At 39.6% G+C, this 25657-nt stretch overlaps 1 protein-coding gene across 2 annotated transcripts in view; it reads left to right on the forward strand.

Moving 5' to 3' along the window:
- reln (reelin) overlaps window positions 1–25657 on the forward strand; it is a 400453-nt gene that overhangs the window by 117001 nt on the left and 257795 nt on the right. For both annotated transcript variants that reach the window (XM_058387966.1, XM_058387967.1), the window contains exons 5-7: window positions 11640–11672; window positions 11779–11857; window positions 11929–12025. In XM_058387966.1, coding sequence (XP_058243949.1) covers window positions 11640–11672; window positions 11779–11857; window positions 11929–12025 — 209 coding nt within the window. The remainder of the gene's footprint in view (window positions 1–11639; window positions 11673–11778; window positions 11858–11928; window positions 12026–25657) is intronic.

Here is a 25657-nt window from a genome sequence, read left to right on the forward strand (position 1 = left end):
AGCATATAAGTACTAAAATAATGTTCATTTTGCTTTTATTTTTACCAGGAAAAACAGATTGAGATAAAAAAAAGTCAAGGAAGAAAGGTATCAGCACAGTTTTTGCAGGTTTAACAAATATCAGCCATATGTACAAACAAGCTCACAAACATCATACAAATTAAGTTAAATTACAATATAATAATAATAATAATAATAATAATAATAATAATAATAATAATAATAATAATAATAATAATGAGGATTTTTAATTCAATTTATTTGTATAGTGCTTTTAACAATGGACTACCATGAGTAGAGCATCAGGATGGATCATGCAGGTCTGGAAAGAAGAAGTGGTCACATTGGAAGCTTGGGACTGGGACGTATACCTCAACAGAGAAAGACAGAGAGAGAAAACAGAGAAAAATATTAGGTATGCTAGTGATAATATGATGTTTAAATATAGATTATGTGCAAATTGACATGCACTCTGGCAAGACTAGCTATGACAGCATAACTAAAAGGGAGAGCCAGAAGGTGACAGACATGAAGGCTTCCCGGGACATAAAGTGTCCAGCCATTTCACATTCAGCAAATGTGAGTGACTTGCGAGGGTGGTACAGCGATAGCATCCAAACATCCCATTAAACCAAACAGTCTATGCACATGAACCTTTCAGATCTGCTCCTTTACCTAAGAAAAACTATACATTGAAACCTTGACTGAACAAATGATTTTTCAGCCTGGACTTAAACAATGATGAGGCCTAAAACCTGACTGATTCATGAACATTATTCCTATATAGGTATGAACATAAAAGCTGTGCTACAACCTTTTTAGGATCTTGGAAATAAAGGGGAGATTTGATATTGCCCTGTAGTTGGACAGCTGACAGGGGCCGGGTTTTTTAATCAGAGTAATTGAGAAGATGGATGGGTCCACCCAGCTACACATAATCGAGATAAAAAAAAAAAAAGAAAGCAGTGGCTGTTGCTGATTTATAGTAAGGCCAGCAAGAGGTATTCATTGATATTATAATAATGGCTTCTTCTCTGAGTCAAAGAAACAAATAAAAAACTGTCAGCTTAACACTTAAATAATATCTGCTAAAGATAGATCATTATCGTTACAGGGTTGCACAGCACCATAAAAGCTGCAAATGTATTTTAAATATTAAATATAAACATTGCAGAGCGATGCTATAAATTTGGTTTCCTAATGGCTTCCTAAAGTTGCGACAGGAATCTCTCTAAAAGAAACAAAAAAAAAAACACCTACAGATTATACACAAAATATTTATTGAAACATAGCAAAACATACACTGATCAGCCATAACATTATGACTACTGACAGGTGAAGTGAATTATACTGATTATATCCTCATCATAGCACCTGTGTAAAGAAGCACCGGAGGCATTGTTTGCATAATCCATGAGCAAATTTATTGAACAGCAAAATCGACAGGCAAAAACGTGGTTAACAAAACAAGGCAGGAAGTCAGAAAACTGGAAAACAATGATCAGGCAAACAAATCCGAATCGAGAAAACAGTTCAAACCGTGGTCGAGAAACAGGCAAGGTCATACACATAAATTCAATAGTAGAAGGCTCAAAACAGTGATTGAAGAACAGGTCATACACAGAAAACCAAACAATAGCAATGGAATGCTCTGTATGTCAGCTAGGAACAATACTTTGCAAAGGGAGGTGTGTGCATGCCGCTTAAATGTCTGTGTGGGAACCAGGAAATAAACCAAGTGATAGTTCAAAACTCAGGTGAGGGCTCCCTCTGGTGTTCAGATTTCAAATGGGACATGACAACCTGTTAGTTGGTAGGATATATTAGGCAGTAAGAGAACATTTCCTCCTCAAGGCTGATGGGCAAGCGTAAGGATTTGAGAGAGTTTGACAAGTGCCAAATTGTGATCGCTAGATGACTGGATCAGAGCATCTCTAAAACTGTGGGGTGCTCCAGGTCTGCAGTGGTCAGTATCTATCAATAGTGGTCCAAGGAAGGAACACTGGTGAACCAGCGACAGGGTCATGGGCAGCCAAGGCTCACTGATGCAGGAGGGGAGAATAGGCTAGCATGTGTGGTTCGATCCAACAAACGAGCTACTGTTGCTCAAATTGCTAAAGACGTTTATGCTGGTTTTGATAGAAAGGTGTCAGAATACACAGTGCATCACAGTTTGTTGCATATGGGGCTGCATAGCCACAGACCAGTCAGGGTGCCCATGCTGACCCCTGTGCACCAACAATGAGCAACAGAACTGGACCATGGAGCAATGGTCTGATGAATCACATTTTCTTTTAAATCACCTGGATGGACGGGTGTGGGTGCGTTACTCACATGGGGAATACATGGCACTAAGATGCACTATAGGAAGAAGGCAAGCCGACAGAGGCGTGTCATGCTTTGGGCAATATTCTGCTGGGAAACCTTGGGTCCTGCCATCTATGTGGATGTTACTTTGACATGTGTCACCTACCTAAGCATTGTTGCAGATCATGTACACCCTTTCATGGAAACTGTATTCCCTGATGGCTATGGCCTCTTTCAGCAGAATAACGCGCCATGCCACAAAGCAAAACTGGTTCAGGAATGGTTTGATGAGCACAACAAAGAGTTTGTGGTGTTGATTTGGCTTTCAAATTCCCCAGATCTCATTCTAATCCAGCATCTGTGGGATGTGCTGAACAAACAAGTCTGATCCATAGAGGCCCCACCTTGAAACTTACAGGACTTTAAGGATCTGCTGCTAACATCTTGGTGCCAGATACCACAGCACACCTTTATGGATCTAGTGGAGTCCATGTCTTGAAAAGTTAGGGCTTTTTTTGCAGTGAAAGGGTGACCAACACAATATTAGGCAGGTTATCATTATGGCTGATTGGTGTATGATTCCTTACACACCCAAAACGACTAAACTGTAATGTATCTATGAGATTTTCAAAATACATTTATATCAATTACCTGTGTGAATTATATGTGATACTCATTATTTGCATTTTCATTATAAGTTCATTGGTGTTTTTCTTATGGATTTTATTATTTTATAAAAACTATGGTGCAAAGTTAATTACATATATGTAGATCACACCCCTGAAGACTCCCAGCTCAGGGGGCATTAAGGGCATTCAGGATAATAACAGTATATCAGTATACATTCTGTATATTATACAGAACATTGTGCAAAAATAAGAGGAATGTAAACAAAAAGGGTTCTAGTAAACATATACAATTATGTGATAGGAGCAGTTGGTGACAGTTTTTGAAATGTTGTGTGCAAAAACAGCAGTTGATTGAATGTGCAAGCAGAGGTGGACAGTAAAGAAGTACATTTACTTGAGTACTGTACTTAAGTACACTTTTTGAGTATCTGTACTTTAATTGAGTATTATTTTTTCTGGATACTTTTTACTTTAACTTCACTACATTTGAAAGACAAATACTCTACTTTTTACTCCACTACATTTCTGTCAAGGTCATTGAATAGAAAGTAGTTACATTAATCATAGGATGATTTTTTTCACTCTTGTAGCGTCACGTGTTGTAAAGTTCAGTGGTTTTCCATAATTTTTTTTAACTCAGTTGCTCAATTGATCAATTTCTGACAAGATGGACGAAGATATGCTTTGTATATTATACACCACCAACGCATTGGTAATGATGTTAGTTAACACACAAAAATGTATGCTGAATATGTGTCCAAATTCTCATACTATGTGTCCTAATAGTATTCAAAAATAGAATTAGTATGCCCCAAATCGTAGTATACTGAAAAGAGTATTCCAAAAATTCCTGGCTGGTCTACTACTTCCAGTAGAAATTTAAAGTGTCAAGCCACTCCTGAACCAGAGACAATTCCTCGTGTCAAGCCACTCCTGAACCAGAGACAACGTCAGAAGCATCTTATCTGGTCTGTGGAGAAAAAGAACTGGACTGTTGCTCAGTGGTTCAAAGTCCTCGTTTCAGATGAAAGTAAGTTTTGCATTTCATTTGGAAATCAAGGTCCCAGAGTCTGGAGTAAGAGTGGAGAGGCACAGAATCCATGTTGCTTGAAGTCCAGTGTGAAGTTTCCACAGTCAGTGATGATTTGGGCTGCCATGTCATCTGCTGGTGTTGGTCCACTGTGTTTTCTGAAGACCACAGTCAACGCAGCCATCTACCAGGAAATCTTAGAGCACTTCATGCTTCCTTCTGTTGACAAGCTTTATGGAAATGCTGATTTCATTTTCCAGCAGGACTTGGCACCTGCCCACACTGCTAAAGGTACCATAAGCAGGTTCAATGACCATGGTGTTACTGTGCTTGATTGGCCAGCAAACTCGCCTGACCTGAACCCCATAGAGAGTCTATGCGGTATTGTCAAGAGGAAGACGAGAGACACCAGACCCAACAATGCAGATGACCTGAAGGCCGCTATCAAAGCAACCTGAGCTTCCATTACACCTGAGCAGTGCCACAGGCTGATTGCCTCCATGCCACGCCGCATTGATGCAAAAGGAGGTCCAACCAAGTATTGAGTGCATAGAAATGAACATACTTTTCAGAAGTCTGACATTTCTCTTTGAAATATCCTTTTTTATTGATCTTATGTAATATTCTAATTTTCTGAGACACAGAATTTTGAGTTTTCCTTATCTGTAAGTCATAATCACAATTTCAAGAAGTAAGGTTGCTAGGTTGCTACAAAAGGTACTGTAAGTATTGCATACAACAATGCAACAATAATAAAACAATGCGTTGATATTTACTTTTGATACTTAAGTACTTTTAAAAACAAGTACTTCTGTACTTTTACTTAAGTAAAAATCTGTCTTTACAACTTTTACTTGTAATGGAGTAATGTTTGACCAGTAGTATTTGTACTTTCACTCAAGTAAGGAAGTTGTGTACTTCGTCCACCTCTGTGTGCAAGACAGCATGTGCAAAAACAGCATGTAAACATTTTATGGTGGTGCTGTAGACATGGATGTATATAGAATGAGAGTTTGAGTGTGTGTTTGATTTCGGAACAGTTTACACAGTTGAGTCTGTGTGTGTGTGTATGTGTGTATGTGTGTGTGTGCGTGTGGGTGTGTGTGTGAGTTTGGTATAGTTCAGTTTGGCTGATGGCTTGTGGGAAGAAACTGTTACACAGTCTGGTTGTGAGGGCCCAAATGCTACAGTACCTCTTTCCAGATGGCAGAAAGGTGAAGAGTGTGTGTGAGGGGTGAGTTGGGTCATTCAATGCTGCTTTGCAGACGCAGTGTGTGGTGTAAATACCTGTGAAAGAGGGGAAAAAGACAGGATCTTCAATGATCTTCTCAGTTGGACTAAAGTAAGTTGTCCTAGCCACATAAAGTGCAAGACAAAAAAGACAATACAAAACAGTACAGTACAGGGCAGGTACACAAAATACACAATATAGACAAAATAGCAAAGACCAATAAACATTCTGTATAATATGTTATACAGTGTAATGTGCAAAATAGGAGAACTGTAAACAAGAGGGTTCTTATAAACATATACACTTCTGTATAGCAGCAGTTGGTGGCAGTTTAAAATGTGTGCATAAAAAGCATTGTTCACTCCAGTGTTCAGTGGAGAATGGTCACTCTGTGCTCTCCTAAAGTCAACAACCATCTCTTTAGTTTTGTCAACATTCAAAGACAGGTTGATGGCTCTACACCAGGCTGTTAGCTCTTGAACCTCTTCTCTGAATGCTGTCATTATTCTTGTTGATGAGACCCATGTCATCGGTGAACTTGATGATGTGGTTCAAGCTGTGCATTGTCAGCAGAGTGAACAGCAGTGGGGTGAGCACAGTGCCCTGAGGGGCCCCAGGGCTCAGTGTGCTGGTGCTGGAGATGCTGTTCCCGAGCTGGACTGACTGAGGTCTCTCAGTCAGGAAGTCCAGGATCTAGTTGCAAAGGGAGGTATTCTGGCCTGCCAGGCTCAGCTTCTTAGTCAGGTGCTGAGGGATGATTGTGTTAAATGCTGAACTAAAGTATATGAACAACATTTGTACATAATTGTCCTTTCTGTCCAGATAGGTGAGGGCCAGATGGAGGGTTGTGGCAATGGCATTGTCCGTGGAGTGGTTTGGACAATACACAAACTGTAGGGAGTCCAGTGAGGGTAGGTAAGTCTTAATGTGCCTCATGACAAGCCTCTCAAAGCACTTCATTATCATAAGTGTTAGTGCGATGGGACAATATGCAGGGTATTGTAGATTAAAGCAGGATACTGTAGACTCCTTCAGCATGGGGATGATAATGGTTGTCTTGAGGTTCGTAGGAACAACTCTGCCAGGAATGTTGTCTGGTCCAGCAGACTTCTGTGGGTTAACTCTGGATCAGTCATGGTTAGACAGAGCACCTGGTCATTGAGAGATGGTCTTCCTTGCTGCTGTTCTGCACCTCAAACTGAGCATATAAGTCATTTAGTGCATCTTGGAGGGAGGCATCACAGGCACTGTCACAGGCAGGTGCAATTGCCTGAATGCTCTGCCACTCTCCACTGTCCTGGAAATGGTTGTGAATTATCTGGGCACGATTTGCCTTTCTGATGGCTCTGGACAGTTTGGCCCTTCCTGTACTTAAGGCTGTCTCATCCCCTGCTTTGAAGCTGGAGTCTCCATACTTCAGCAGTGCATGCAGTCATCCATGGCTCCTGGTTGGAGTGTGTGGTGATGGTCTTGGAGACTGTTACATCTTCAATACACTTGCCAATGTAGCTGGTCACTGATGTAATACTCCACATTGATGGAATCACCATTGGCTGCAGCCTCCCTGAACAAGTGCCAGCAAGAGCTTAGGTGGCTCTTGCTGGCCAGGTTTTCATCTACTTCAGAACCAGTTTAGAGCACCTGACAAGTGGTTGTATGCTGGAATTAGTGAGATGTGGTCTGAGTAGCTGAGGTGCGCGTGCATGTTCACCCCTCGTGTTTGCCTCTCTCGTTGCAAGATCAACATGCTGATGGAATTGAGGGAGTGCTGATTTGATATTTAGATGGTTGAAATCTCTGGCAATAACAGACAGTCAATCGGGGTGACCATGCTGCAGATTCTATTAGCAATCTGCAGTATGGTCACCCCGATGGACTGTCTGTTATTCCCCATCCTTAGAATTAGTGCTGGGGGAATGTGCACTCCGACAATGGTGAATTTCCATGGTAAATAAAATGACCTGCATCTAACAGTCACATCTTCCGCTAGTGATGAGAAGTAATTTGAAACAAGCACAGAGTTCTTGCACCATCCTGTGTTGGTGTAAACACAAACACCACCACTGCAAGCCTTACCACACAATGACCTCTCGGCACAATAGGAGTCTGTCTAGCTGAATGACAGCATCCCTAACTCTGTCGCTTAGCCACATCTCCATGAAAACATGGAGACAGCAGTCTCTAAACTCACTGAGTTGTCAGATGTAGTCCAGTTTATTGTCCGGGGTGGAAACATTTGATAGTAGAATGGACAGGAAAGCTGGCTGGCTAGGATTTGTTTTTAGCTTAGCGTCGATGCCCCCCCATTTGCTGCGCTTCCGCTTCCTTGAGCACCACTTCTGACAGCCCTTCTCCAGGCCTGGTCTTTGCAGCAAGCCGAGGTCACAAAGCTTCTCAAGCACATCGTCATACAGGTTGGTTGTTGCATGATCACTGTAGTGTAACAGTGTCTGGAAGTCATATACATGAACACCATTGTCTCTGCTGTCCATGTACTTTGAAAAGTCAAGCTAAACACATGAATTTTAGACACATTTTGGATCTGGAGTGGCCACTGAGTGCTACAGCCATGCCGCCATTTTGGAAGACTTTGTAAACTCATCCTTTACCCAACAAGATGGGGGAGCAGTAAAAAAAAAACTTGAAAACTATGAAAAAACAAATCCTCTGTGTCAGGCCCAAGAAACCAGTTTTTTTATGGTCTGACAATTGTCAGACCATAGCCTGATCACTGGATTTATAATATTGAACCCATCTCTACTTCTATTTTACATCTACATACATCTCTTTTTTAACACAGCTGTGCAATTGAGGGTTAAGGGCTTTACTCAGTGGCAGCTTGGCAGACCTGAAATTCAAACTCACATTCCAATCAGTATGCCAAAACCTTAGCCACTGAGCTATCACTTTCTACTTATAGTACTACATAGTAATAATCAGTACAACAATACACAGTTGTAATTGCTTCAGAGAAGATGGGGATTTGGGGATCTATTTTTTCTTTGTTGCTGATATCACTGTATATCATTGTTGCTCTTGTTTCAAGTGAACGTGAGATGGACTAACCAACAACCTCCTGAATTACTTTATTATCATATTCTGTACTACTTATACTTAATTAAGTCAGTTTATCCTGCAATCCCTCAAAATTCTTCACTCTCCCATCAGATTTGTGATTGTTCCGCCTCTATGCCCTTGGAGTGGGTGTGGATAGTTCCTTGAATAATGGTGCATATCTCTACAATGAATACAGTCTCTGGCTCTATGATTAGGATCTGCTTAAATAAAGACCTGCATGGTTGTTCTTGTTGTTTCCTGTAAATTATTTGTAACTAAAACAAACTTTATTTAAGCAAGTTATCATTCTTTTCCTGTTTTGTGCAGGAATTCTCTTGTAATGGATGGCGTGTGACTTACATGTAACTACCTCCAATGGTTTGCCTTCCAATCTTTGACAATGTAGAATGATGTTCCACTTGACTTTGGGATTCCAGCCATTCACAAAATGTTGTTATAACACTTGTGCTTGCTCATTTTTATTTCCAATGGGCAAGTCCATGCATGCACTGAGGTGGGTCAAGGATTCAGGGACAGTTTCATCTTCTTTGCAATAACTTTGCAATAATGAACCTTGTGAGGCTATTTTAGTCTTGTACTGCACTATTCTTCAAAAACTCTTATGATATCTTTTTTCTCTTATAGTGTTTCTGGAATCAGCTCTGTTTGTTTTCTGTGCCGAGTCTGCTTCATGTCTGGTTGTTAGAACACTGTTTGTTGTATTGGCTATGCCCCATGCTTGCTCAGTTATGCTGACCAATTTTTCCTTCTTTTTCTCAGCTCTAAATTGTTTTTTTCCTAAACTAGCTGGCCTGAGTGTTGTTTTATCTTCAAAGCAAGAGGAGAAGCATCACAAAATAAGAAAAATCATTTCAAAACTAGAATGTTGCATTTTCAGAAGAAAATGCAAGTGTGATTGCAAATATGTTGCTTAAACTATTGCAAGACATGCTCAAATCATTTAAAAAACCCTCCTCCCTCACTCTAGCTGACGTCACACACACACACACACACACAATAGCGGTCTGAAGTCTGTGAAAAATACATTTAAAAATCCATCTAAAACAAGCTAAAACACTTATCAGCAAGGAAAATAATAGCACACCTAAGCAACATTTTAGAGTTGGAACCATGTTTCTAGCTATTACCATTTAAGCGATATGTTGCTTAAACTACTGAGAGAACTTCTCAAATAATATATAAATACAACTCCAAGTCGTCTCGAACCCTGGTCTCCAGCATGGGAGGCGGACACTACCAAATAAGCTAAACTGCAACCTGTAACATTATTGAAATCGGTGGTACTAATACTTTACATGCACTACCGCTAACCACCGTCAAATACACAATATATGATATACATGCTAAATATGCTTAAACTATTGCAAGACATTCTCGAATAATATATATAAACTAAAGTCACAGTTAAAATATGAAGTCTAAACGAACTAGTGTGTGTACTGGGAACAGTTTAAAGACGATGTGTCCAACCTCTTCCCTCACTCTAGCTGACGTCACACACACACACACACACACACACACACACACACACACACACACACACTAGCGGTCTGAAGTCCATAATGCATTTAATAATTCATATAAAATAAACTATAATACTTATCAGCATGAAACGTAATAGCACACTTAAGCACGGGCACGCTAACAAATAAGCTAAAGTAAAGTTTATAATACTACTGAGATCAGTGGAGTAAAGGTAGTAAAGGCAAGGTGACTTATAAGCAAGTTGAAACATGCTTTATACAACTTGCTGCACAGCACCTAGCGCAAGCCTCCGTTACATATATAAAAACTATACATGCTTAAACTATTGCAAAAATAATCGAATAATAAACACAAACTAAAGTTACAGTTAAAATATGAAGTCTAAATGAACCAGCGTGTGTGCTCTGCTTAAATGTCAGTTTAAAGACGATACGACTTAAAAAAAACCAAACCTCTTCACTCACTCACACACACAGCAGCGGTCTGACGTCCGTGAAAAATACATTTACAAATCCATATAAAAAACTATAATACTTATCAGCATGAAAAGTAATTACACCTAAGCAGCATTTTAGCGCTGTAAGCATGTTTCTAGCTATTACTGTATTATCAGGCACTCTACCAAATAAGCTAAGCTGCAGATTATAATACTACTGAGATCAATGCAGTAATGTTTTACATGCTTGTTTACGGCATCTACAGATGCATTTTACAGCACCTACCGAAAATCTCAGAGAAAGACCAAACTGTACGGAAACCAGGAAGTGAAGTCCGTGAAAAATGCATTTACAAATTAATATAAAATAAACTACAATATGTATCAGCATGAAAAGTAATAGCACACTCAAGCACAACATGGGCAACATTTAGCGTTGGAACCATGTTTCTAGCTATTACCATTTAGGACTAGTAATGGTTTACATGCTTGTTTACGGCAACTACCGAAAATCTCTGAGGAAAACTGAACTGTGCGCGCTAAAATGCCCGTGCGGAAACCAGGAAGTGAAGTCCGTAACGAATGCATTTAAAATTAATATAAAATACACTACAACACTTATCAGCATGAAAAGTAATAGCACACTTAAGCAACACATGATGAACATTTTAGCGTTGGACCTATAATTTTAGTTATTACCATTTAGGACTAGTAGCGTGCCCAGGAAATTGAATAATAATAATAATAATAACTAGAATGCTGCATTTCCAGAAGAAAATGCGAGTGTGATTGCGAATATGTCGCTTAAACTATTGCAAGACATGAAAGCTAACACTGGCAAGTTAACTTATTAAGATGAGGTTTACATCACAGCACGTAATACTACACTCAGTTACAAATATAAATGCTATACATGCTTAAACTATTGCAAGACATTCTCAAATAATATATACAAACTAAAGTCACAGTTAAAATATGAAATCTAAATGAACTAGTGTGTGTGCTGGGAACTGTTTAAAGATGATGCGTCCAACCTCTTCCTTCACTCTAGCTGACATCACACACACACAGTAGCGTTTGAAAAGTAATAAAATGTAACAAATAAAAATAATAAAAAGTATAACAAATGCAATAATAAAGTAATAAAAAGTAACAAATGCATTTAAAATTAATATTAAATAAACTACAATACTTATCAGCATGAAAAGTAATAGCACACTTAAGCAGAACATAATCAACATTTTAGCTGTGGAACCATGTTTCGAGCTATTATCGTTTAAGCGATATGTTGCTTAAACATTTTCAAATAATAAATACAAACTAAAATACGCAATCGCACTAATAATCAGTTGAATGGGGCAGATGTAGTATTGCAGCCATTTTGCTAACTGAAAACCAGTTGCACCAGTATTATATATAACACTATTTTCTTTTTTCTTTTAGCTCCCACTGAACCTCCCCTGCAGCCTAGTTTAGGTAAGCTACTATGTAAATCTACCTGCTCTAAATTTTTGATGTGAAATTTTCTATTTTGCTCTTTAGTTAAATCATTACACATGATGTTCTATTTTATGCTGCACAGCTGAAATACATGGAATCCATGCAGTGCTCCGTGATGATTTTGACTCTAATCTACAAGGAGCACTAGATGCCAATATCTGGTGGGTATATGGGAGACCACCTACACATTTGTTCTTCAAAATGATGGTAACTCTGTATTGTTCTTCCTTAGGTCAAACTGTAGTAACTGTGAGGTGGGGGAGCAGTGCGGTATGCTCATGTATGGTAAAGCCATCACTTTCTGTGAACCCTTTGGGGAAAGAGAACTGGTAATTATATCCTTTACTAGATAAATAAATACCACATTAAATCTTTATGAAAAGTATATTTCATATACTGTCAGGTACATATATATATATATTTATATATATACCTGATACTATATTTCATATACATATTACAATACTTTTATATGTGGTCCCTCCTTTTTAAAGTTAATTGGATAAGCATAATCATAAATTAAAAATAGTATTTTTTTAAATACTTGTTTGCAAATTGTTCCCAGTCAGTGACTAGTTAAAGTCTGGAACACTTAGACATTATTAGACATTTCCCTGGTGATGCTCTGCCAGACATTTAAGTTCCTCCTTGTTTAAGAATATTTTGCCTTTAGCAATAAAATGTATGCTTTATTGTATTCAGTTGTTCTGGTGAGTGCTTTGAACATTGCATAAAGAAAAGCCTTAGGCTTCTTCCAAATTAATCAATAATTGCAAGGAACCAGTTCTATTAGTGTTAGAAAGGTGAGGGTGGATCAGGAATGTCTTCTTGTACAAGCCTTTGGAGAGAGACCACACACGCGCACACACACACAAAGATGACTCAGAATCTTTCTACTTTACTAATTTCACAGGCTAATCTTGCACAAGGTTAGGAGGGTAAGGAAGAATGTGAACATAGAGACATGAGTAAACATTCCAAAGTGGGAGTGAAGCAACCCACACCTGGTTTTATGGAGTTAAAACAAGCAACACAAGAATGTAACATTTAGTAGTAGACCCATAGTAGTAGACCCATGAAGAATGGGAGAATTTGTACTCTTCTCTTCCCCTCTTTCTTGTACAAGCTAATCTTTCTCTCACCTTTACATATGATTTTGTTTGAGATCTGTTTTATGTTTTAGCTAAACTCTGGCCTTCTGTTTTTGAAGGTTACTAAGGGTTTACATCATGTGGTAGACCATTTGTATTTACTATAGGGAAAAGTCTAGGTTGTTTCAATTTTTATTAGTCCTCATGGGTAACCAACCTATTTGTCAAACTGTGGAGAGGAAGGGCATGAAGTAAACTGCTGAAAACCATCAAAATGCAGTAATTGCACAGGTAACCATCCATCTTCATCAAAAAATTAAGATGATAAAAAAGTTGATAAAAAAAATTCATAAAGGCTTTAAAAAGTTGAACTTTCTGGAGGCGTGAAAAGAGGTTGAAAAGCTGTTAGGTAGTCAGGTGATGACAAGTTGGAAAATGGCAGCACTCTAGAGTACGACTGGATACCCACCATTAATTTGATTATTTAGTATATTTGCTTCGCAAATTCAAACAAATTTCGATTGATAACTCAATTTTACTTAAAACAAATGACAAGATGACATCTCCCAAGCAACCAATTCAAGGTGTTCAAACATGCCTGAAAACAATGAGCCCAGAAGCTAACAACTCCCTGTCACCAGAGTCAAGTAATCAAAACCTAAATTTGATGAAATGAAACAACATTTCTCCAGGACCTGGTGCTACATAAACATACAACATGAAGATCAAATACAAAAAACACCATAGAGCTAGGACCAAAGTTTTGTCCTAGCCACATAAAGTGCAAAGTGTGCACTAGGTGCAAACAGTGCAAAGACAAGACAGTGCAAAAACAATAATTACAAAAAAGACAAGACAAAAACAGGACACTTAGTGCCAAAAAGAAAAAGAACATGTGTAATGAAATGTAAAATGAAGTGAAATAAAATGAAATAAAATGAAATGATGTACAGCTTGAGAAACCATGAAAACCAGGTAACTAATAACATATTTGATTCTAATATATATATATATATATATATATATATATATATATATATATATATATATATATATATATATATATATATATATATATATATGTAACATATGTATATATATATATGACAACACGTAATGTGTGAAATACAATAGCAGCAGTTGAGGTAGTGCAAATAGAAATAAACAAATATAAACAGCGCAATAAGTAGTGAACAATATAAGTTATGTGTGTGTGTGTCCATACAGGTGAAAGAGAGAGTGTGTGTGTGTGTGTGTGCGTGTGTGTATGTGTGTGAGAGAGAGAGAGAGAGAGAGAGAGAGACAGAGAGTTTTCTACAGTTCAGTCCTGGGTGTTGAGAAGCCTGATGGCTTGAGGAAAGAAACTGTTACACAGTCTGGTTGTGAGGGCCTGAATGCTCTGGGACCTCTTTCCAGACTGTAGAAGGGTGAAGAGTGTGTGTGAAGGGTGTGTGGGGTCATCCACAATGCTGTTGGCTTTGCAGATGCAGTGTGTAGTGTAAATGTCCGTGATAGAAGGGAGAGAGATTCCGATGATCTTCTCAGCTGTCCTTACTATCCGCTGAAGGGTCTTGCGATCCGAGACGGTGCAGTTCCTAAACCAGGCAGTGATGCAGCTGCTCAGGATGCTCTCGAAGGTTCCTCTGTAGAACACAGTCAGGATGGGGGAAGGGTGATGGGCTTTCCTCAGCCTCCTCAGGAAGTAGAGGTGCTGCTGGGCTTTCTTGGTGATGGAGCTGGTGTTGAGTGACCAGGTGAAGTTCTCTGCCAGATGAACACCAAGGAATTTGGTGCACTTGACCAAGAGCGGAGAATGGTCACTCTGTGCTCTCCTGTAGTCAACAACCATCTCTTTAGTCTTGTCGAAGTTCAGGGAGAGGTTGTTGGCTCTACACCAGGCTGTTAGCCGCTGCACCTCCTCTCTCTATGCTGACTCGTCGTTCTTGCTGATGAGACCCACCACGGTCGTGTCATTGGCGAACTTAATGATATGGTTGGAGCTGTGCATTGCCGCACAGTCATGAGTCAGCAAAGTGAACAGCAGTGGATTGAGCACACAGCCCTGAGGAGCTCCAGTGCTCAGTGTGGTGGTGCTGGAGATTCTGTTCCCGATCCAGTTTGACTGATGTCTCCTAGTCAGGAAATCCAGGATCCAGTTGCAGAGAGAGGTGTTCAGGCCCAGCAGGCTCAGCTCCTCAATCAGCTGCTGAGGGATGATTGTGTTGAATGCTGAACTGAAGTCTATGAAAAGCATTCGTACATGAGTCCTTACAGTCCAGGTGTGTGAGGGCCAGATGGGGGGTTGTGGTGATGGCATCGCCTGTGGAGTGGTTAGGATGATACGCAAATTGCAAGGGGTCCAGTGAGGGTGGTAGCTGTGACTTAATGTGCCTCATGACGAGCCTCTCAAAGCATTTCATCACAATTAGTGTGAGTGCGACGGGACAATAGTCATTGAGGCAGGAAGCCATAGACTTCTTAGGCACAGGGACGATGGTCGTTGTCTTGATGCACGTTGGGATGATGGAGCTGCTCAGGGAGATGTTGAAGATGTCAGTGAAGACATCTGCTAGCTGCTCTGCACACTCCTTGAGCACTCTGCCAGGAATGTTGTCTGGTCCAGCAGACTTCCGTGGGTTAACTCTGCAAAGACTGTCAGCTGTGGTGAGACAGAGCACCTGGTCCTCTGGAGGAGGGGTGGTCTTCCTCGCTGTTATGTTGTTCTGTGCCTCAAACCGAGCATAGAAGTCATTCAGCTGTATTTGGTGATCACCTGAATGCCCTGCCACGTGCTCCAGGAGTCACCGCTGTCCTGGAAGTGAAAGCATGTATGTTGAAGTATTATAATAAATGGTTCAAAAGCTGGGTCCAGGAAAGCTGTGGGGTCTGTCTTCATGAGTTGGCAAGTGTGCTGACTGAGAGCATCACGGACCAAAATGCATCACCCATGAGTGGGATTGCTGCCCCTTAAGGGCAGTGTTTTGAGATTCTATTTTTCTTTTTTATTTGCGTTCTATGTTTTTCAAGGTTCTATTGTTCACAAAAATGTTGAAAGTTTGACTGTTGGTTTTCTATCAGAAATGACTGTGGATATCATACCAGTTTATATGTTAAAGGGTTATTTTTTATTTTTATTTGGAGCACAACAGGTGCAAAGTATTATACTTTATTAGTGTGTAATGGATAGACAAGTTGCAAATATTATAACTTGGAATATAAATGGCTGTGGGTCATCTGTTAAAAGAAAGAAAATACTTACATATTTTAAGCTGATATTGCCTTTTTGCAAGAAACACATTTTAAGGATGAATGGGAAGCCTTGAAATTGAGCTGTGACTGGGTCGGACATGTTTTTCATAATTCGGTATCAAGCAAGAGGAGTGGTCATATTAGTGAGGGAAAAAAATACGTTTTGCATTAATGAATCAACATAAAGACAAGAAGGGCCGTATACTTTGCATAGAAGCGAAGTAGTGCTGTGTAATATATATGTGCCAATTAAGGAGGAGACTGAATTCTTTCATGAGGTAAACAAAATACTGGCTAACCTCGAGGGATATGTTATACTAGGAGGTAACTTTAATCAGACTATGGATAGCATCCTGGACAGAAGTCAAAAGAACATGAGACCTAGCCCCAAAGATAGGCCTGTGATTCATGCTCTGAAGGATGACAATGAACTAACAGATATTTGGAGACTGGTTAACCCATGAGAATATGAATACACATTCTTCCTTTTCAAGAATCGATTAGTTTCTGACCTCCAACTCGTTAAATGACTCTGTTTTCGGCTGTATTATTGGAATTATAGTATTGACAGATCATACACAGGTGGAGATAAAATTAGAAATGTAGGTTGATTATAAGAAAAGAGGGAGGTGGGGACTAAATACTTTTATGTTGGAGGATAAGGTTTTCATTAATTCATTACAGGATGACATAAAGATGACTCTTTCTTTGAACTTTTGGGTACTTTTTGAATATTGGGTCAACTCCAAGATTAGCAACAGTATGGGATGCATCTAAAGCATATATCAGGGGAAAATGCATTGCTTATGCCAGTAGAAAGAAAAAAGAATGTGTTGAAAAAGTGAAACTTCTAGAAAAACAAATCAGTGATTTAGGAAAATAATTGGTGCAAGGTTTTACAGAATCGAAAATTTAAACAGTTTTGTCAGTTAAAGTTTGAATTGCACAAATTCTTTAATAAAAAAGAAGAATATGCATTATTTAAATTGAAGATCAAGTATTATGAAAGCAGGGAAAAAGCTGGGAAACTTCTAACTAGACAGATAAAGCAATATGATGCATCTCGCAGCATATCTGCAATTAAGGAGGAAAATAAGGTGCTTACCTCAAACAAAGAAATTAATAGGGTTTTTAACCAGTTTTACTCCAAACTGTATACATCAGAATCCAGCTATTGTCAGGAAGAGTTAAAAGACTTTCTAGCCAATGTTATGTTGCCCACTTTGTCTCCTGATGAAGTTAAGAGACTTCCTGAGAGTTCCTAGATGCACCAATAACACAAGAAGAGGTCAGAATGATTATAATGTCTTTGAAATCTGGAAAATCACCAGGCTCTGACGGATTCCCAGTAGAATATTACAAAAAAAATTGTTGATGAGTTGACCCCAATATTAACGGAGGTATATTCAGAGGTACTTGAGGATAATATGCTGCCTGACAGTTTTAATGAAGCTTTAATAACTCTTATAACAAAACCAGGAAGAGATACGATAGATCCTGCTAATTACCGTCCGAAAATTTTATTAAATGTGGACTTTGAACTGTTAACAAAATTACTAGCCTCACAGTTAGAAGGTATTATACCTAAAATCATATATAAAGATCAGGTGGGCTTTATTAAAAATAGATCCTCGACTGACAATATAAGGAGGCTATTGCATATTATGTGGATGAACCATTCTAATCTAGACACCATTGCTGCAATATCACTCGAAGCTGAAAAAGCTTTTTATAGGGTAGAATAGTTTCTGTTTGCAGCCTCAGAGAAATATGGTTTTGATTCAGGTTTGTGAAGTGGGTTAAAAATTTTTACTCCAATCCTAAAACAGCAATAATAACTAATGGAATAACCTAATTTTTCTTTAATTTATCTAGGTCTACTCGTCAGGGCTGCCCTCTCAGTCCACTACTTTTTATATTAGCTTTAGAACTGCTTAAGACTTAAGAATTAAATGTGTGCTTGCAGGGGGAAGAGAACACAAATTACTATTATATGCTGATGACATATTGCTTTTAGTTAAAGACCCAGCATGTTCCTTACCAGTACTTCTTAATGTGATTTAATCTTATTCAAAATTTTCAGGATATAAAATCAATTGACATAAGTCAGAGGCTATGCCAGTATCAGGAGCATGCTTTTCTTTCTCAGTTAGTGCATTTAAATTCAAGTGGATGAATAAAGGAATTAAATATTTGGGTATCTACTTGAGCGCTAATTTAAAGAATATACAGTGGTACCTCGGTCCTCAACCACCCCGTGTTCGAATTTTCGGTATTCAATTAAAATTTTTGAGTCAATTTGACCTTGGAACAAAAATACAAAAATATTTTCAGTGTGCGACTTGACCGTCAGGAATGCTGGTACTTGTTTCATACAGGATTGCAACAAATATCGAATAACGAATTTTCATTTAGGGGGGCTTAGCCCCTAATGAGGGTATAATAGTAAAAAATATAAAATAAATAAAATAAAATAAACGTTTGACTAACAGGGTAGGATGGTAAACTTATTCCAGCATTCCACTGCATTACATAGATGTGTATAACATTTGAGTACTGAACATGTACAAGTCTTCCTGATCACACACACACACACACTTGTCCTCTGATCCTCGCTCTGCGACATCACGGTCTGCGGATTGAAGAACGTGCTGAAAGATGGGAAAGAGCCAACATTTTCATATGAAATTTAAAGGGGACTGAGGCAATCACGAATCTGTGTACAGTTTATGGAGAATCACAGAATTTTTAGGGGGGCTGAGTAGCAATGTTAAAGCCCCCCTAAAAATGCACACACTTTCCATGTGGTGTACCCTGGCGTAGACAATAGAGAAGCGGGTAATCAGTTCTGAAAGCATCATCTGTGAGTGCTTGTGTTATAACCCCATGCTATCTTTTGTGGTATAATTTCAGTAGCCACGTCTCGGAAAAAGGGTAAATCAGGCATGAGTGTTGCGAAGAGGAAAGTTGTGAGATCAACCATCGAGTTGAAACAGATTCATTCATTTTACATTATTTCCTATGGGGAAAAATAATTTGGTTTTCGACCAAATCGATATTTGACCAGACTTTTGGAATGAATTAAGGTCGAACACACCTTTGTTACAGAAAATGTAGGCTAAATTAGATTTAAAAAAAGCTTATGTTAAGTTTATGGGGAAAGATTAATATAATGATGATGATGTGTGTGTGTGTGTATGTATGTATGTATGTATGTATGTATATATATATATCACCCATCCAAATAATCAGAATCAGGTGTTCCAATCACTTCCATGGCCACAGGTGTATAAAATCAAGCACCTAGGCATGCAGACTGTTTTTACAAACATTTGTGAAAGAATGGGTTGCTCTCAGGAGCTCAGTGAATTCCAGCGTAGAACTGTGATAGGATGCCACCTGTGCAACAAATCCAGTCATGAAATTTCCTCGCTCCTAAATATTCCACAGTCAACTGTCAGCTGTATTATAAGAACGTGGAAGTGTTTGGGAATGACAGCAACTCAGCCACGAAGTGGTAGGCCACGTAAACTGACGGAGCGGGGTCAGCGGATGCTGAGGCGCATAGTGCGAAGAGGTCGCCAACTTTCTGCAGAGTCAGTCGCTACAGACCTCCAAACTTCATGTGGCCTTCAGATCAAGAACAGTGCGCAGAAAGCTTCATGGAATGGGTTTCCATGGCCGAGCAGCTGCATCCAAGCCATACATCACCAAGTGCAATGCAAAGCGTCGGATGCAGTGGTGTAAAGCACGCCGCCACTGGACTCTAGAGCAGTGGAGACGCATTCTCTGGAGTGACGAATCACGCTTCTCCATCTGGCAATCTGATGGACGAGTCTGGGTTTGGCGGTTGCCAGGAGAACGGTACTTGTCTGACTGCATTGTGCCAAGTGTAAAGTTTGGTGGAGGGGGGATTATGGTGTGGGGTTGTTTTTCAGGAGCTGGGCTTGGCCCCTTAGTTCCAGTGAAAGGAACTCTGAATGCTTCAGCATACCAAGACATTTTGGACAATTCCATGCTCCCAACTTTGTGGGAACAGTTTGGAGCTGGCCCCTTCCTCTTCCAACATGACTGTGCACCAGTGCACAAAGCAAGGTCCATAAAGACATGGATGACAGAGTCTGGTGTGGATGAACTTGACTGACCTGCACAGAGTCCTGACCTCAACCCGATAGAACACCTTTGGGATGAATTAGAGTGGAGACTGAGAGCCAGGCCTTCTCGTCCAACATCAGTGTGTGACCTCACAAATGCGCTTCTGGAAGAAGCACACTCCTAAACCTTGTGGACAGCCTTCCCAGAAGAGTTGAAGCTGTTATAGCTGCAAAGGGTGGACCGACGTCATATTGAACCCTATGGATTAGGAATGGGATGTCACTTAAGTTCATATGCGAGTCAAGGCAGGTGAGCGAATACTTTTGGCAATATAGTGTATATATATATATATATATATATATATATATATATATATATATATATATATATATATATATATATATATAAAGATTAATATAATGATGATAATGGTGGTAGTGCCAAAGTTTGAGTTAAATTGTGTATCAGGAATGAGCCAAGTTACCATGCCTCCTCAGATATATAGTATAAACAATATAATGCTATGGTTAAGAATTTTTTTATGGGAAAGTAAAAGACCCAGGATTGGGGTTAATAAATTATGTTTGCCTAGAGATAGGGGAGGTCTAGCTTTATCTAATGTAGAGCTCTATAAAGTAGCATTCGAAATGTCTAAGCTCGCTAGGCACTGGGGGAATGAGAATTTAGATTTAGATTGGGTATTAATAGAATAAAAACTTACTTCCCCTTTTTGGCCAATAGAGGCTTTTTCACAAAACCCATAGGGGGACTTGCAACATCATATGATCAACCCAATACTGCTTCACTAAAAAATTGGCCACAAAAAGTGTCCGATCTCTCACTGGTGTCAACATTACTCTTCAGTGTGAAATATCCCGTATGTTAAAGTAGGGAAAAAAACCTTGTTTTGGGGACAGTGGTTTAGAATCGGAATATGTACTCTAAATGATTTATTTAGTAATGGTAAGCTTTTGTCTTATAATAATTTGAAAGGAAAATTTCGGTTAGAAGGCCACAATAATTTCTGGAAAATCTGCAAATTAGACACTGCTTGGAGATGAAGGTTCCTATGAAACAAAATAAAAATGTTTTAGAAAATTTCTATGAACTACCAAGGCACCTTCAAAAAGCATCAAAATTTTATCTCTTTAACTCTGTTTAAGGATTGATGATAACTGTGAAAATAACTGTGGAAACCTAAGACTGATCTGGCAGAGAGACCTTTATAATGACTTAGATAAAGACACCTGGAACAGAATTTTGTCCTACAGTGGTATGTATATAAAAGAAGCAAGAGGCAAATTTATTCAGTATAAAGTATTACATAGGTATTATTTCACAGCAGTTCAACTGTTTAGAATTGGTTGTATGAAGGATGATAAATTCTGCAAATGTAAAGAAGAAACTGGCACATATATTCATGCTCTTTGGCAGTGTTCAAAGATTCTAAGATTCCATTATCACCCAGGATATGCCTGTTGGGAGATAAATCATAGATTCTACAGATTAAAAACAATGAGTTCTCTCTTATTATGGTGGGTGTAGTCATAGCAATATGTCTGATACTTAGATTTTGGAAAGATGTTCAATGTCCTATGGTTAAAATGTGGCTTGAACTTATGATTGAGAATGTATCCTATGAAAAATGTTAGCCAAAGTGAATGGAAATCATAGACATGTGGACATATGGGACAATTTTATTCAGACTGTGGCTTCAAAGAATGACTGATACTAGATTCATGTTCAGATTGTGACTTGCTTAGCCTGTGCATTACAGTGTTATCTTTGGTTATTCACCACTCAATGATCACCATTGCTATTATTTTATTTATTTATTTATTTACATATTTTTATGTATTTTATTTTGTACACAGTACATTTACTTATTGTTGGATTTTTGTACTGGTATGTACAAAAAAACAATAAAAACTTAATTTTCAAAGAAAAAAAGAAAGAAAAGCTATTAGGTTTTCAGTTTAAGAAATACTTTGCATTTGTGATTCTACCAACTAAGCAGGTGGATGAATGCCACATAGACCTGACATAACAAGGCTAATGAGAAAAACAAGAGAAAAAGATTTCTGACTACTAAACCCTTTCATAATTATGGTAGGCCTAAATGGTACATTATAGTACATTATGGGATAGAAATTCTACTGATACAAAAGGGGGAAAAAAATCTTTTATTTTGATCTGTGCCTTCTTAATGATGGTTCAAGTACCCACTTGCACCCGGGACATGGAATGTATTCTGCAATGATATAACAATATATGTGCTTAAACTTTTACTTGATTTCTCTTGAAAAGAATGGGATGATTTGTATGAAAGTAATTTTCCCCACCTCATTACTAGCAATGTGATTTTAGACAGGGCAAAATCACCTTAGATCATCTCACCAGACAGGAATCATTTATTTGGGACAGTTGTATTAAAAAAGAACATGTAGTAGGTATGTTTTTTTTTTAAATCTAGATAAGAGCTATGATAGCACCAGAAGATACTGAATTCTCAAAGATCTACATGAAATTTTCTTTAGAGGCAACTTGCCCATTGTTATTTCCAAATTTCTTTCTAATAGAGTGCAGAAAAGACCTAGGAGTCCCACAAGGAAGCATCCTTTCAGCCAAAATTTTCAGCCTCAAAATAAATATTACAATCAAGGCTTTAGTACCTAATATATTTTGCAGTTAATATTTTGATGACCTGTGCATAGGCTACAGAGCAAAAAATATAAATGCAATTGGATGACAGCTACAGATAATTATAAGCAAGGTAAATAACTGGTTAATTAAAAATGGATTTAAATTCCCCAAAACAAAGATGTATGCATGCAATTTGTCTTCTGCATTCTCTAAATCTCAAACCAGAACTACCAATGGAGGGTGACCCATAAAGATTCCACATATGAGAGCCTAAAGACAGGGATGTCCAATCTTATCTGGAAAGGGCCAGTATGGGTGCAAATTTTCATTCCAACCAAGCAGAAGCAACACCAAATTGGAGACCATATTGCTTTTGTTGTGGCCACCAAAGCAGACAAAAAGGGAGAGGACTTAACTTCGAGCAGTTGGCATAAGTAAGAACCAAGAACCCGAACAGTGCATAGAAGGAACAGTTTCTCCTGCTCCCCTAATTCATGGGGCAGAGGGAAGAAGGCCTGCAGAAAGGCTGGATGACCGGCTTATAGCAGAGCCAGGGTTAGAATCAGGGTCAGAGGCTGACTCCATTGGCTCCATTGAAACACAAGGCACAAACACAGACCGCCCTAATGATTGATGATGGGGACCTCCAAAGGTAGTCCCCGAGTTTCAGGAGAAAGTGTTTCAGCACTAGAAACATAGCCCCCATCTTCAGGCAATCTGTGTGCCATGAGAGACAGTAGCCGTTCTAAATGCCTAAATGCCAGCCTGAGAAGAGGGCATCCATCGAAAGAGTCCTACAACAATGAAATGCCCAAAGAGTGGGACCCAAGTTGAGAAACCGGGATCTGTCCACATAAGAAGGGTACAAAGCCTGTGACACGTAACCCCTGTGACCCTGAAAAAGGTGTCTGCTGGGGTGAAATCCCCTGCTCCTGAGCCAGAAGTCTCAATTCAATTCAATTCAATTCAATTCAATTCAATTCAATTCAATTCAATTCAATTTTATTTGTATAGTGCTTTTAACAAAGAGCATTGTCTCAAAACAGCTTTACATGAGAAACAACATAAGAAAACAACAAACATATAAACTGACAAACAATCTCATGTGAAGTAGACCCAAAGGAATAGCTTTGGCCACTACAGTCATGAGCTAAGCACCCTCTAAGCCTGAGAGGCAGAGAGGCACTGGCCTAGTCAGACCTTTATAGCAGAAAGGATGGAATTCTCCAGAGCGGGAAACGGATGTTCCCGCATCGTGGATGATCCCCAAACTATCCCCCAGAAGATGTTTCTCAGAGAGGGAGAAAGCACACACTTCACTGGGATGAGGCCTAGGGACCTCATGTGAGCAAGCATGGCATCTCAATGCCTGTCTTCCACGTCCCTCAACTGAGACAAGATGAACCAGTCACCTGGATAATCGAGTACATGGATGCCCCAGCCTCCATGCACTCTGTGAGGGTGAGCAATAAGACTAGGCCTAAAAGGAGAACCCAACACTGGTATGTTTCACAAACCAGGGGAGTCTCCTGTGCTCTAGTGAGATGCATATGTGAAGATATACACCCTTCAGGATTATCATCACAAATCAGTCCTCAGACCTGATCTGCAACAAAATGAGCTTGAGTGTTAACATCCCAGACTTGTATGTTTCAGCATATAATTCAGAGCACACAGGTTTACAATTGGTTGTAACCCCCATCCTTCTTGGGAAACAAAACATGCCGGCTAGGGAATGCAACCTAAAGCCCCTTTATCATATGCAAGAGAGGTTCCTCCTGGAGGAATGAGGTTTGAGCTGTGCCAACAACAGTGGGCAGCACAACCTGAAAGAAGGGAGGCAAACTGGATTTTGTAGCCTTTTCCCACAGAACCCATTGTGATGCACCTGGGAGAAGCCTCTATGCTGCTGAGTGGTCTGAGAGAGGTGTTAGCCCGTCACTATTCTCACCATAGTGCCCTGAAACAGCAAGCTGGCATGTGCTAACACAGGAGGTGGCAACACATAAGGAGCATGAGCATGGGTGGTCATGGCTCTCCCCTCTGGTGGCGGGGTAGACAGCAGTGGAAATGGCCCTAAAGGGGCATCCCTGAAAACCCTAGCGCTCAGGTGTTAGGATTCCTTTCTGGTCCACATGGCAGAGATGGTTGTCTCTCGCCTGGGGGACCTTCCCCTAAGCATTGGCCTGCCACCCAGACATGGGGTGGCTCAGGCTGCAATGCCAGCCTTCTTTTCCTGCCTCAGCAGGCCGGGCTGGGGCTGGTGGCTACTGGCTTTGCCCTAGCTTCTCACTGTGGCAGGAGGAAGAACAGGCCCATAGGACACATTAGGATGTCCAAAAGAAAGGTTTTGCCACTTTCTATTATCTTTGTGAGATTGCCTCTCTGTGGAAACTAAATGCAGTCATGAAATGGCAGATGGCATAGGCCATCTGCTTTGTGGCACAGAGGGCTAAATCTGTGGCCTGGCAGAGTTCAGACCTCATGGATGAACCCATTCCCGCAGATGAGCTCCTTTAGCAGGTCAGCTTGGTTCGACTGCAAAACTTCCATTGTGTGCAGCACAGCAACAGTTTAACCTGTGGGATTGTGGGATTCCCTATAAGGCTGATGTGGCCCGACATTGGCAATTCGAATGCTGTTTGCTCCTTGTTGCCCTCATCAAGCTCCTTAAAGTCCAATGCATATAGCATTATGTCCTCATCTAGGTTTGGAGAAAATGCAAAGCAAGCTCCCAGAGCCAAGACAGAGGTATTGGAGTCAGCAGACGAAAGAGATTCAAGAAGCTGTGAAACCATGACTGAATCCGGTACACTGCCTCAAAAGACATGGGACAAAAAGAAAAGTTTCTTGGACCTAAATACTAATAACACCACAAGATCT

The sequence above is a fragment of the Hemibagrus wyckioides genome, linkage group LG04 (assembly GCF_019097595.1).
Source record: "Hemibagrus wyckioides isolate EC202008001 linkage group LG04, SWU_Hwy_1.0, whole genome shotgun sequence".
NCBI lineage: Eukaryota > Metazoa > Chordata > Actinopteri > Siluriformes > Bagridae > Hemibagrus > Hemibagrus wyckioides.